Here is a 14,861-nt window from a genome sequence, read left to right as displayed (position 1 = left end):
ATATGCTAAACCGGCTTGAAATTGTTAATGCCAGTCAATTAGTTAATTTGAGAGTTCTTGTTTGAGAACCACCGATTTCAATGACATTATGAAACAACTAACAAGCCCCAAAAACTCAACTTTACAGGAAAAGCAAAGAAAAATAAACGTTGCTTATAATAAGCAGACATGGCAACACTGTCTTGTCCATTTATAAAAGGCTTTTCTGTCCTGATAAATAGGAACCGTAGTTAAACCCCTGCCTCTACAATATTAACTATACACTATAAAGTAAGATGGTTCTGTCAGATAGCAAACAGACAAAACGGTATTTTTGTAGGTAGAAGCAGAAACTAATAACAGTGCTGACTGACATTTAAAATGATGGCAAAACAAAGTTGTTTTGCCAAGGGCTTTTTCAAGATGTCTTTTTGAAAGAAATAAAATAAAAGAGAAGAAAAGACATCACATCAGTCTAAAATAAATATAAATATTGTTTTCCACTCTCAACCAAACCGAGTGGTTCTTGAGAGGGGAAACACTGTCTTTTGTAGTCGATTTACTTCCGCCAAAGGCCATTTACTTTTCCTATCTAGTTCTTCATCCAAGTCAAAGTAGCCAAGGTGGTGTTTTAAACAATACAATAGATGGTAAATAAAAAAAGGTACATGGTGCATTTATATAGCACCTTTATCCAAAGCACTTTACAATGTGTATTACAAAGGGGGGTCCCCAGCAAAAGTATTTAACGTAGCATCACAATCATGTTAACCGCTTTATTCATGTATTATGTTAGCTTCTAAAAAAAATTCTGTAGGTTCTAATCTAAAATACTTTGGCTATTCAAAAATATCTGTTATTCGAAAATAGATCAAAACGAGTCACTTTGTACTGTGCTCCGAACTTGTAGATCTGCTTTTGGGAAATAATTAAAAAATATATACAAAATGCTTTGATTCTCTCTTCTGGAGGTCTACCTGGCACAAAACCTTTTCAGGGTGTGCGGGGGAGGGTCTGTAGCCAGTTACATATCAATTTGGGGGTCTCATTGACATGAAAATGTCAATGAGAGAACTGTCAATGTCAATGAGAGAACTACTGCCATACTTGACAGGTGAAGTTGATTGCTGTTGCCATGCAGTGAACCTCGTACAACAGTTGTGTGACTGACATGACATTTTAATCAGAACTCATGTTCTCTCTTGTTTTTTACCCACAAGGTCTCCTCAACATCTTAAATTAGTAGAGGGTATGCACGTGACATCATCATCATACCCGGAAGTTATGCGGGAACGCCTACTGAGTGGCAAAAGGCTACTTTCTGGCCTTGACAGCCCATAAATCCAAACAGAAAAGTCCTATTTGATTGCATTAAATGACTTTAATTAATAAAGGATCTCGTTCTTAAAAAAGTTGCAAAGTTCAGGCCATTCCTGAAAGGTTGTGACCTCAATGAGGCAACCATTGATTTTGTGTGTGTGTGTGTGTGTGTGTGTGTGTGTGTGTGTGTGTGTGTGTGTGTGTGTGTGTGTGTGTGTGCGCTGATGACACCACAGTCAAGGTTGAGACTCCCACACAGCGTCTATAAATATTCATTGGACATAGGGAGCCCACACACTGTGCTGGACTAATGGCCTGCTGAAAGATGTGTCTCCACCTATAGCTGGACCATGGAGAGACACGAGGTGGACTAAAAACAGGAGAAGAGTAGGAGAAATATGTGTGGCTGGACGGGTGTATTGTCCCAATGTTGAAACCAAAGATGGTTCATTAAAAAAATTAACCATCTTAAGATTTGTGTACCATTCGGCCTCTAGTGTATCGTCATACATTTTATGACGATACACTAGAGGCCGAATGGTACACAAATCCTAATGGTCTCCTAAGTGGGCGCCTAGCGTTTGATGGCAAATCTCGCGGACATCCTATGTTTACTGATGCTATATCTCGCGAGAGTGTGTTGCTGGGACAGAAAAGGGTCGATAATTAACTAAATGAAGTAGATTTTCTCATTAGTCTTATCGTCCTGTGAAAATGGGAAACCACCATGTGTTCCAAGGGAAGAAGTTGTATTAACCACCACACCACCCCTGCATAACTATTCTAGGGGCGAACCTTCAACAAAAACAGCAGATCTACAAGCTATGTGAGCTTGTAGATCAGTATTATTTTTTTTCCTAGTATGGGGTTAAAGTTAATTGATTGAAGTAAATAGGAAATATATTTTTTGAGGGGCGCTAGCCCCTTCTATATACACGTTTAATGTTTGTTTTTAGTTCAATGTTTGTTTTAATAACGCCATCGACAATGAATGGAAACTTTACGTCATCTTGTCCATAACACAAACATTAAATGCCATTAACAATAAAGAGAATTTAATGTTTGTTTTACATGACCATTACATCACCTAATCATAGCAACATGAGTTAGACTTTAATATATTAGCGCCCCTCACTTCACACGGGTGTGATTTATTATAATAATATAAACTTCAAAACAAAAAAATCTCCATGAATTCAAGGCTTCATGGGGTGAGTAATTGTTAGAAAATCAGTAATAATTTTGTGTGTGAACTATCCCTATTAACCCATTTTGGGCGGGAACCCCTTTTGGTGTTAGCATTATATTATGCTTTAGCTATTGAAAAATAGCAGATCTACAAGCTCATAGCGCGCCACCGAGTGGCGCGCTACGAGCTTGTAGGTCTGCTATTTTTGAAAAATCGAAGAACGACTGACATAGAAACATAGCTTTTTCAGAAAACTGTCAGGACGTAGAAGACATTTTTAGAATCTGATCTCAGATCAAAATGGGTTAAAGCAGTGAACCAAACGATTTCATTTCAAGGACCCCCATAACTTTAGTGTAGTGTACAAATGAAAGCAAATGGGCCCATGCGGGGTATCGGCTTTGTTCCATTTATACACTCTCAGACGTGCAACGGTCCATTTGGAACGCCCCCTCAAGGATCCCTGAGGGTCCCTGGACCCCACTTTGAGAACCACTGAAGGAGGAATAAAAGGGTTATTCTGAAGAGGGGTCTCACTCTGGGGTTGTTCTTTTTCCCTTTTCTCCTTCCCCTTTTTGTCGCCCCTTGTTTGAACGTGGTCCAAGGTGTCCAAGGACTTGTCTAAACCGTCAAGACCCGAGGCCGATTCCACAGAATGCTTTATAAAAATCAGAAGTTCTCGAAAGAAATAGAAAAATCGGATTTTTCTCAAACTCAGATTTTTCAAAAACGTGCAAAACTAGCAGATGTACAAGCTATACACAAAGCGACGCGCTGTGAGCTCGTACATCTGCTATTTTTGAATAGCCAACGCTAAACTGTGAAATGACACGGACGCTGTCCCGGTTTCAATCGGCTAGGCGCGAGGCAGGAGCGTGAGGAAGTGATAATGGTACAGATTATGCCCTCGGCGCAGGTCCTGGGGTTAATGAAACTTCTGATGAGAAACGCAATTTAGCTGCTTGTCTATTATCTCCACCGCCAATAGACTGTCCTCCTACCTCTCCCCGGGTTTTTCCATGGGGTTTAACGACTGGAGGAAATCAAGAGCAAGGGGAGGGAAAGAAAGAAAAAAAAAAACAGTTGAAAAAGATGATGAGTTTTTAATCTCTTTAACATTTACATGTCCTACTTGGAATTGACACGGGGCTCCTGTCGATTCGGAACACTCTGACCCTGAACCAGCTTTCGCTCAAGGATCCTCAGACGGTATCAGAACCTGTTCACCGGTTGTTCCTGAGGGCCTGGCTAGCTATCTGAAGAGCACCTCAGCTACCCGGGTTTGGACGAAGGTGTGACAGTGAATTATGAGTTGGCTTGGTTTGGTGGTTGGTTGTGAATGTCATAGACTGGCCTCCACATACGACGGCAAGTACGGACCGCCTACGAGCTGACATAACTTTGTTTTTGTAAATTAACAACCTGCTTGATCATACTAACCTGACTCCGCCAGATGGGGCAGCAGAGAGTACACTGGGTTCCCCCCTCCTGCTCCCATCTGGGAACTCTCAGGCAGACTTGATGCCCGGCCACAAAACGGCCTGGCCAATCAGCGGCAGCTAGAGGCGGGATCAAGGTATACACAGTGCTGCCTTGGTCCCGCCCAGGTTATGATCATACTACAGTGGCACACAGAAGCATCAAAAGTAGCAGATCTGCAAGCTCGAAACGTGGTGTGAAGTGTCACGTTTTGAGCTCGTCGATCTGCTACTTACAGTTATGAATTTGAATTGAAAAGTAAAAGTTTCCACGCGGCAGAGACGATATGTAACGGGCATATCGTCACAGTTTGTTCTCCGCCTTCCACGATGCAGATTAGCTATGCTAGCTCTGGTACCAACCAAGTCAAATAAACAGTGACCCAATCAGAGCCTTTGAAACTAGCTCCTCGCCACTCGCCCTACACACTTCCACTCGGTTTGAGCATAGATATATAAATAATAGAGGCAAAAGGGGGATAATTCTCGGTCGGGCTCTACTTGAAAGCACACAAAAGCCTCGACACAGTGTTCCTCCATAACTGTCCAGTGGAAGTAAAATGAAAGAATAAGCCATAAAAGCTGTGCTCAACACAAAAATGTACTGTGTTGATACTGTCATATTTATCTTTTAATCTAAAAACCAATTAGCACAGACAATGGAGGAATGCTTTTTTGACAGGCAGAAAAACCTTATAATGCACCACACTGAAGATAGCCCATGCAGTGCAAAACAGGGTTATGTCTTTGTGTGGAATATGTGAATAAATGCTGATAAATGTCACATATATTAACTGGTGAGGACAACCAGAAGATGTCATCAGTAATATATGTGACATTTAGCAGCCTTTAAAGACTTTTAGCCCGACACCAGAGTAAGCCTTTAGCCAATAGGAGACCTGCTGCTGATAAATGACATGGGCAGTGTTGCTAGATTTTGCAAGAGAAACAAACAACCAGGTCTATGAAAACAATCCCAAAAGAAGCAACTATAGGCCAAGTTTTACTACTTTACATCAACTATTTGAAAATATAGAAGATCTACTGTACAAGCTCACAACACATAATGTGAGCTTGTAGATCTGCCAATTAAAAACATATGATTTGTGTTTAACAACACAAATCTTGTATGGGGGGCTCCCCAGCACAAAATATTTTCAGATGAGGTTCTGGACAAATGCATATTAATCTGGGGGTCCTTGACATTAGGATGCAAGCCCAAATAAGCAACTACACCTTTAGAAACAAGTCCCCAATAAACACAATGTGACTTTACAAAAACACAAATCAAGCCCGAAGACACTTATAATAATCAGACATGGCAACACTGGGCATTGGCGCTGTCTTGAGTGAGATATAAACTTGAGCTAGCCTGCAAAAAAAATACATGTGCACCAATCTAAGGAAAAGGTGCGTGTGCAAAAGCACGCACACACACACACATACGTACGTTAATGAGACCCGGTGGTTTGTTGTGTGAAACTGCGGAGGTGTCGTTTTAATCACCGGAGTTAGTGTGGCGTAGCAGAAGTTGGCCTTTTTTAATTACTTTGCCAATTGTGCGCCGTCAAGGATGGGGGAGCCTTACCCCCCCCCCCCACCCCTCTGGTGATGTCATCCTGTAGAAAGAACTTTCTCCCACGCCCGAGCTCCCCAGACACAGCTACCCACTCGCATGCCCTTCACTTGACATTAGCAGGAGGACCCTCACACATACCAGTGTACCACCTCTCTCTAATAATCAATATCGGCACCTTTTTTTAAAACAGGTTCTTAAAAGCAACACCATGTAACTTCCCTGTTCCACATCAGATTTCTGCTGAAATCATTAACACTAGAGCCTGCGCGTTTGATCAGGGGATTCATTGAATCTTCACCTTCAGGTCAATATTAATGTCAAACTAGAAATATAGGATGGTGTCAAAGGTTGCGTGTCTCACCTAGACATCGGACCTAAATGTCTCAATAGAAGAGCATATAAGACCATAGATGTATAGAAGAGCAAAATATTGTATACTCTATAAGTTACCATACAAGTTATATTGTATAACAGACTGGACAAAATTACATTTTAATGATAAAAATAAGTTACATAGGGAGTTTGGGCATATCATTATACTGTAGGCTGAAAATAACTCAAATACCGGTAAGTAATATCATTACTGTCAGGGAGAAACCTTGCATTTCATCTGTTTTTTCTTTCGTGAGGTCTCAGGAAGCCAACTAGTCTTCCAAACTGAAGGACGAAGAATACACGCCACCTTAAGTTCACCGCCACGGTGCCAAGCCAAAATGGAGAGCCACTAATTGCAGCATCAATTCATTAACGTTCTAACAAAAAATAATGAATCATTTGATTAACAGTTGGGTGATGGCAATGTATCATAATATGGCCGAGGCAAAATTGAAGTGCATTATTTAAGGAATGAAGACTAATTAAAAATCTGCAAGTGGAGAAGTTTGAGAGTAAAGTCCTCAGGTACTGTAGCCTTACAAAGAAACACCCACACACTAAACATTGATAGAATTTAATCTATATGGCTGCACTCTGGACAATTCTTTCCTTCCTAATGTTTCCCTCTAATTAAGCAAGCTACTGATGAGAAATCCTGTTGAATTTCAATAGTAGTGTTAGTTCAGTGTTGTCCCATACTGACCTATTTGCAAAACTGTATGTGGAAATAATTAGGGATTTAAAACAAGGTGACAGTGCAAGCAGACATTCAGGCCGTGACCCCCCAAAATAATCGTATTTGAAGTGGAGACCCCATACCCTGACAAGTACTTGGAATTGTAGGCATTACATTTAGTTTGACGCCACGAAAATAGCAAATCTACAAGCTCACAACGTCTCCCACGGCTATTTTCACAATGTTTCTTACAAAATATTTGACAATTTGGCTAATTTGGTGTTAAAAAGTCTTAAAAACCATTAAATAATAACTTTATAAATGTGCAGATACCCTGCATAATGTATACACTTATACTGTATGTTGTTTGTTTACTGTTAAATGAAAAAACAATGTTGCACATTAACATAATCATCTGGGGACCCCCCAAAATCATTGCTCAATCAATGCTCAGTTTGGGAACGACGGAACTTAAGTAATGTACGAGGAACACATTGGCAAGTCAACAAAATCATCCATGAAGCAGTGGTAGGCTTGATGCAATCTTAAAGTTAATGTCCCAACGCATTCTCCCCTAAAACGACACGCCCCCAGGTCGTTTGGGGAGTGAGAGTGTGCTGCCTGGCTACATTTAAATCCACAGAAGAATTATCTGTGTTCAACATTTTGTCAAAAACATCCCTTTACAGTACAGATTTATTTTGCTTTGCTCTATCTTTGCCCTCATTCAGTATTCCATATCCTATGAATTATGCATACAGTACGTTTGATCCTCTAGAATTTGGGTGATCTAAGAGTATGCATACCAAATGCACCGGTGATGAAAACAAGTCAGTCACTTCCTCACTGATGGGACCCATGGTTGTGTTGCGATACGGGGGAAGTTTGCTTGGCTTCACTTAACTCACTTGCCGCCATCACCGCCATCTGGTGGCTGAATTTATACTCGAGAACTGCCAGTGCCAAGCATTCATTTCAACGGAAAACCCGTCTTATTTTGAAAGCCGTTTCACTTGGAAACGGAGAAGCAGGAAGTGTAAAATCCCTAAGTAACATGTCCACTGAATGTTATTTAATTCACCAAAAACATGTTACCGGCGATCATATCGTTTATAGAAGTGAGACGCAAATCAAGCTTGTTTTGATCCAAAACACAGCCTGGAAAAAGAATCTGAGATATTAGGATTCTAAACAATCCATTGCCATAGAGCATAAGCAGGGCTTAATGCAAAAAAAACACTAATATCCTGGTGCACGTAGCGCGCAATTTGTTTGTGGTGGTATTGGTAAAATCATGTTTCCCTAACATTCTGACCACCGTATGATTGCAGTTTGCACACACGATGGGTCATTGATACGCATGCATCCTCTCTTGAAACACCCGGTAGCACTGTAGTGTGTTGCAGAGCACCTGACGTCCGAGCCTGTTCTTACACCGTGGCGTGAATTGCATTTAACTCCTGTGTCGTAGCAGGCGGTCCAATCGAGTGATAATCATGGAGGCATTGGTAGTGAAACTTAAAGAAGGCACAGTCAAGAAAAGATGATATGAAACACCACCGGAAGTGTTTGCATTGGCATTGGTAACTTTTGTGAGAGTAACAAATAAATCCTCTCAAATCTCTGATTGACAAACATAGCAATTAGCAAGTGTTCCGCTGTCTAATTTAATGCAAGAGAACCGAACACTTTTATTGTCAATTACGGCTGCCTTCCCTGTCAACAATAATCCCATCCTACCTGTTGTGTGGTGTAATCAACTTTCGATTTGGAACTCCAGTGACTTCCATTATTCCTGTGATTTCATCTTTTGGACACACGCTGCCATGATCCATATGGAGAAACTTTCATAACTTCAGTGGTAAATTAAATCTGTGCTACTTTTAAGTCAGAATAGCAGGGGGAAATCCAATTGAGCACAACAGACTTAGTTGCGCACTGGTGTTATTGCGTGCAGTAAATAGCACATATACAAGCTCACAGCACGGAGCATTCGTGACACGCTGTGAGATTGCAGATCTGCTATTTACTGTCTGCGCAGCAGTGCGCACGACACCGGCATGCCAACACTTGGGTATCGCCGTGTCGGGTTACATTCAGCAGCACGTGGTGCTTTCTGAGCAGCTGATCGATGTAAACATAATTTAAGTGATAGCACTTTTAGACTTAGATAGCATTTGAAACAGACTTATAGCATGTCATGTAGACCGCACAATAATTGCATTGTATGTAGTCATAGCACATCATAGTACATATGTATAGCATAGTATAGTATATATGTATAGTTTATATGTATAGTGTCATTATATAGATATGTTCTAGTTACGTTCTTAGCTTACGCATGTTTCATGATAAATGCATTTTATATATGTGATGTATTCCCATGCTTTTGTTCTTGCCTAATGTAAATCGCTCTGGATTAAGAGCGTCTGCTAAATGCCTAAATTGTAAAATGTAAGTGGGAATGGATGCTTGGCAGTTTGGACTGGAGAGATCACTTGACTAGTAGCAAGAATGCTGCGTTTTGATGACTTCATGTCATTCACACCGTGGCCGCATGGCCACATACACCCCCCACCCCCCTTATATATAGTTTTTGCCGATCCCCACTGATCTCATAAATGGCGCATATGAAGTCCTCAAGACAGAAATCCGTCCCCAGGACGGAGAACTTTAAGCCCTGCATAAACCAGCAGACTTTTCACTTCTGTTTATTTCCCGTTTACTTCAATCGCACGACAACCTGAGTGATACAGATGTGTGTAGAACAGAGTTGTGAAACGTAATCAATATACTGTGTATAAAAATCACACCCATGTGAAGTGAGGGGCGCTAATATATTAAAGTCTAACTCATGTTGATTAGGTGATGTAATGGTGATGTAAAACAAACTGTGCAAATACAAACATTAACAATAAAGAGAATATTATGACGTAAATGACAGATTGATGTAAATTTTCCCTTAATTGTCAATGCTTTTACAAAACAAACTAAAGACATATATTAAACCTGTGTATAAAAAAACTACGAACTTATTTAGTTGAGGACAGCCCTAACAAAAACAAGCATCAGAATCAAAATCATACTGATTTTCCAACTCACCAGCTGGTGCCGGAGGAGGTGGAGGAGCGGTTACAGGCTCAGGGACCACCGCGGGCACCACCACAGTCTCTGGAGGGGCAACCTCAGGCTCTGGAACAGCCACTGCTGGCTCTGGAGGGGCAACCTCAGGCTCTGGAGCAGCCACTGCAGGCTCTGGAGGGGCAACTTCAGGCTCTGGAGCAGCCACTGCAGGCTCTGGAGGGGCAACTTCAGGCTCTGGAGCAGCCACTGCAGGCTCTGGAGGGGCAACTTCAGGCTCTGGAGCAGCCACTGCAGGCTCTGGAGGAGCAACTTCAGGCTCTGGAGCAGCCACTGCAGGCTCTGGAGGGGCAACATCAGGCTCTGGAGCAGCCACTGCAGGCTCTGGAGGGGCAACTTCAGGCTCTGGAGCAGCCACTGCCGGCTCTAGCTCTGCAGGGGCCACCGCAGGCTCCGGGGGGGGCACCGCAGGCTCTTGGGGGGCCACCGCAGGCTCCGGGACATCCACTAGCTCTGGGACAGGAGCAGGAGCTACTGGTTCCACCATGGGCTGAGGAGGAGGTGCAGCTGGTTCACTAGGAGCAACAAATTCGGCTAGGGGAGGCGCAGCGACTTGTTCAGCAGCAGCAGCAGCAGCAGCAACAGGAGCGGGCTGAGGAGGCAAAGCTTCCATTGGAGGCTGAGGAGGAGGAGGAAGCTGGGCAAATGACTCAGCAGGGGGGGTGGAAACGGGTTCAATTACGAGGACAGGAAGTGGAGATGATACGGGTTCAGGCTCAGGGGGAGGAACAGGTTTAGTTACGACAGGAGGAGACTCAATTACGAGAGGCAGAGGAGGAACATATTCAGTTACAGGGGGAGGTTCAATTATGGGAGGAGGGACAGATTCAGTTACAGGGGGAGGTTCAATTATGGGAGGAGGAATAGATTCAACAGGGAGATGTTCAATTACCGTTGGTGGGACAGATTCAGATGCAGGGGTTGCTTCGATTACGGGGGCAGGAACACATTCAGGTGCAGGGGTTGCTTCGATTACGGGAGACGGAAGAGGTGGAAGGAGCAGAATTACGGTTTCCACCTCAACCGGAGCGGGAGCAGGGGCAGCCGGGGATTCAACGGGAGCAGGGGGAGGTGGGTGCATAGTTACCATCTCAACAGCAGGAGGCGCTGCCTCGTCAGACTCAAAAGCAGCAGCGATAGTTGTAGCCGGGGACAGAGGAGATGGGATTACCATGTCTGTGGTGATGGTGGGTACTGGCACCTGTTCCATGGGTGGAGCAAGACAAAGCAGAGGCACTATCTCTGTGGCAGGTGGGGCTGGTGGAGGAGGAGATGCTGGGAGTACAGGGGGCTCTACGGGAGGAGGAGGCAAAGAGGTGACAGGGTCAAATGGAGACACGGGCTGCAGGAGTGCAGAGGGACTGAGGGTGGCGATGGAGGGGGGTGGTGATGGGGCAGTGGGTACCACGGGGGGAGGAGGTGGTGCGGTGGAGGGCACCGCGGGGGGAGGAGGTGATGGGGGCGTGCGGGGGAGGAGGGGAGCAGAATACGGCTCCCTCATGCGGTTGATGACATTCTCAGAAAGCTGCAAAAAGAAGAGAAAGAGAATATTCAGTGATAGAATGATGAATATTTAAGTTGCTGAAAGTTAACTTTCTGCAAACAACTCCATACACATAATGTAAATAGTACAGTTAAGAGTATTAAACAGTAGTGCAACATGAACTGAAGCATTCAAAATACAAAATAATTGATGACTGTAAATGACACATCATGTGATAAATTACATGGCATCAGAATAGACTGACATACTGACCAATACTGATACCAGCATTATAGGCAGTATCGGCAACTTTTCAGATACTTGTTATCGGTACAACTATAATTATGAGTACTTATGCGTGCTTATAACTGTAACGATAGTGTTATAAACATAGTCCAATGAATTTATACTTGACCATATAAGTCCTTATAATGCTAATTACTGTTACAGTAAACACATCCCATGCATACAGACAGGCAGGTACCCAAATGCCTAATACTTTGTTGTAGACGTACTGCGGCGCGACAGCTTAACTAACAACACTGCAGAGCTCAAGAACCTGATGTTAAATAGGAAATTGTGGAGGGCAGCGATCCAGGAATCCCGAGTTGGTGTTGGCTAGACCTCACTCTCGCAGTAAATTAATTAGTTTGTATAATTGTACATTTAAACTAACAGGGTATTTATTATAAAGATACAGATATGTACAAATACAAATATTAGGGATAATGGTACACACACAGGACGCAGCTCCCCTTGACTTGTAAAGAGCCTTTCGCTGGTCTTTCAGATAGGGCCAAAGCAATAGCAAGCACCACTAGCGTTTGTTTATACCAGTAGATCCAACTTTACACGTTGAAAGTGACTGAACCGAGATATGAGATTTTTTCACCTCCACATTTCAGCCAGAAAGTTATACCAGAAAGTTATACCGAACAAAAAGCAAAAGCTGCTGTTGTCAGACATATTGTCCAGTGCATCGCCTCTGATGGATGGACATACTGTATACACCTATAGTTACATTACAGAGACTGTCCATCACCACAACGGGGTGGAACAACAGAGTTTTAAGTAAAGCAATGTTCTGCAAACTTGCAATAGGGCTGCACAGGGCTGTGTCCGGCCTAGCTCAGTCGCCCTTCGACCACAAAGTCATAGGTTCGATCCTGGGCACTGCCAATTTCGATGGTCCTTGAAATTAAAAAAAGTCGTCGTCGTACATCATCCAATAAAAAAATGAATATACTTCTTCATGAATTCATTTGTCAACTTATGTTATTATCTTTTCACCATGATCATGTAAGATGACAACTGAATGTATGTGATTGGTTAGCCGATTTGCTCGTCTACATATGACGCGAATTTTCCTTTTTCATTGTCAATTACATTTAATGTTTGTGTTGCCACAAATTTACGTCATATTTCAGGCACATTATGACGTAAATTCTCCTTTCATTGTCAATGGCGAATGTGAGACATCACGGGACTAGAGCCCCTCAAAAAACTAAGGTTTGGGAACCGTCACTGGAGTAGGCATTTCATTGTCTGGGTCTTATGGTAACTCTGAGGATGTCCTAGGGGTCACGGACACCCAAGGTGTGTATAGGATATTATATGGTTGTGTTTAACTTCAGAAGATAAGTTAGATTGCAACACACTAATTGCATGTCACAACAACAACAAAGCTAAGCATGTCAGTTTCTCCTGGAAGCTTGACTTGTTCTTGTTCAGTCAAAACAATATTTAGATCACCTCTGGAATATATAGATGGAAAAATGTTTTAAGGCAGGGGTCTTCAACAGGGGGAGGGGGGTTTGGGTGGGGGAGCAATCATAGGTACTGACTGTATTATTTTACATTGTAAAATAATAGGTATATGAATCAGGTATTCAAGGGTTCAAGTGGTTGATGTAAAATGTACATCAACCACTTGTCTTGAACCCTTGAATACCTGATTCGGGGAGGAACATTAACCTATAATAGCCGATCTACAAGCTTACAACGCCTCTCAGATCTGCTCAGCAAAAGAGGTTTGGTGTAGAGGGAAAAAGGAACAGACCAAGTGCAAAGCCAAACGTCAAGTTTACAGAGTATTGAGGTTTTAAGTGGTTAAATGTTTGAAACATTAACATGAATCCAACATATTAATAGAGAAGCTAATGTGTAAACAAACAAACAAAAACCGATGATAGTGCTGTCAAACAAGTCTATGCAACTATCTATGAAATCTATGAAAAAGTTAATCTGCAACACAATTTTATACAATAGTATGTAGTGGGGGCGGGGCTACCCGCTTCATATCATATTCTATCTCTCTCTCAGTCTCAGCTAAGGGGTCCTTGGCCTGAAAAACGAGATGAAGATGAAGACCCCTGATTTAAGATTATGTCAGGTTCAGGATGTCAGGTTCAAGTTCAACCAAACGTCAACAGCTATACCAGACTCACACGTGTGTGTGCACACACACCTTACATAACATTCGTAAACATTACATTCATGACATGATTCAATGTCTGCACACTCAAAACAACCCGTGCGGCTGAAAACATCGAAACGTGCAACACACAGTCCATCTATAATCACCATCGTTAATTTAACAATAACAAACAGATGTGTTAATATTAACTAACCCTGATGCCCTTCACCACTGTGACATTCTCGTTCTCGTCAGACTCGAACGAGACGCGGCGCGTGCTGTTGTTCGCTCCCATGGTCTGCAGATCGGTTCAGTGGAACCCACGCAGTTCTTCTGGAACCCGGTTCTGCTGCTCCACGTGCGTTTATTATTATTCTAGGGCAGCGTTATGTCTCTGTATAGCTGCTGCTTCGAGGAGCGGGGTGGCGGGTGACACACTGTAGCAAGGTGCCGCTGGCTGGGGCCCAGCACTGACAGATATACACATACACACACTATGCACCGGTCCTCTATCTATGGTCTGCACCGGCTACTTCCTTAGCATGTGACGTATGTGAAGGAAGCCAGCTCTCATTCGGCCACGCTTTGTGCATGGGAGATTTTCATTGGTTGCATTTTATTCGTGAGGTTCTTTGAATTATATACAATAATAATAATAATAATAATTATAATTATTATTATTATTATTATTATTATTATTATTATTATTATTATTATTATTATTATTATTATTATTATTATTATATCATTATCATTATTAATATTATTATTTATATTGCACCTTTCATACATTGCAAAGTGCTTTGAGTTCAGACCTGTGAGTTCAGCACCCCGGCCAGCGCCGTTTCCTAAGCCAATCGTTCCCAAACTGGGGTTCGGGATCCCCATGCAGGCCCAGGGGGATCCCCAAATTATTTTGGGGAGTCCCCAGGTGATTAGCTTAATGTGCAACATTGTTTTCTCACTCATATCAACAGTAAACATATACACATATTTGTGTACCTTTTAAATACCTTGTCTAAAAGGAAAAATGAAATAATAACAAGATCAGTAGGCTATACAAAAGTAACCAACAAACAATTTTCAAATGTTTCTGTCTATATAGCATTCTGAGATTTAGTTTGACCGAGTCAAACTAAATGCCTCAACTCCTACAACTTTCAAAGTGCTTATCTCGGTTATAGGGATATACCCATGCAGTTCAAATACGATTTCAAATATTATT

The 14,861-nt window shown here is 42.3% G+C and overlaps 1 protein-coding gene across 9 annotated transcripts in view; it reads right to left on the bottom strand.

The window, feature by feature from the left end:
• chchd3a (coiled-coil-helix-coiled-coil-helix domain containing 3a) overlaps positions 1-14,181 on the bottom strand; it is a 137,394-nt gene extending 123,213 nt beyond the window's left edge. For 2 of the 9 annotated variants that reach the window (XR_013788958.1, XM_079493990.1), the window contains exons 1-2: positions 13,851-14,181; positions 9,699-11,262 (exon numbers count right to left, since the gene is read on the bottom strand). Coding sequence is in view for 8 of the 9 variants with exons in the window: in XM_079493990.1 (XP_079350116.1) it covers positions 9,699-11,262; positions 13,851-13,931 (1,645 nt within the window). In the remaining variant the exon portion in view is untranslated. The remainder of the gene's footprint in view (positions 1-9,698; positions 11,263-13,850) is intronic. The other 7 variants (XM_079493991.1, XM_079493992.1, XM_079493993.1 and 4 more) reach the window with 7 other exon arrangements.
• Between the last annotated feature and the right edge of the window lie 680 nt (positions 14,182-14,861).

This window comes from Electrona antarctica (assembly GCF_951216825.1).
Source record: "Electrona antarctica genome assembly, chromosome: 23".
Classification (NCBI taxonomy): Eukaryota; Metazoa; Chordata; class Actinopteri; order Myctophiformes; family Myctophidae; genus Electrona; species Electrona antarctica.
The sequence above is the reverse complement of the archived record's forward strand: the minus strand, read 5'-3'. Positions and strand labels throughout refer to the sequence as shown.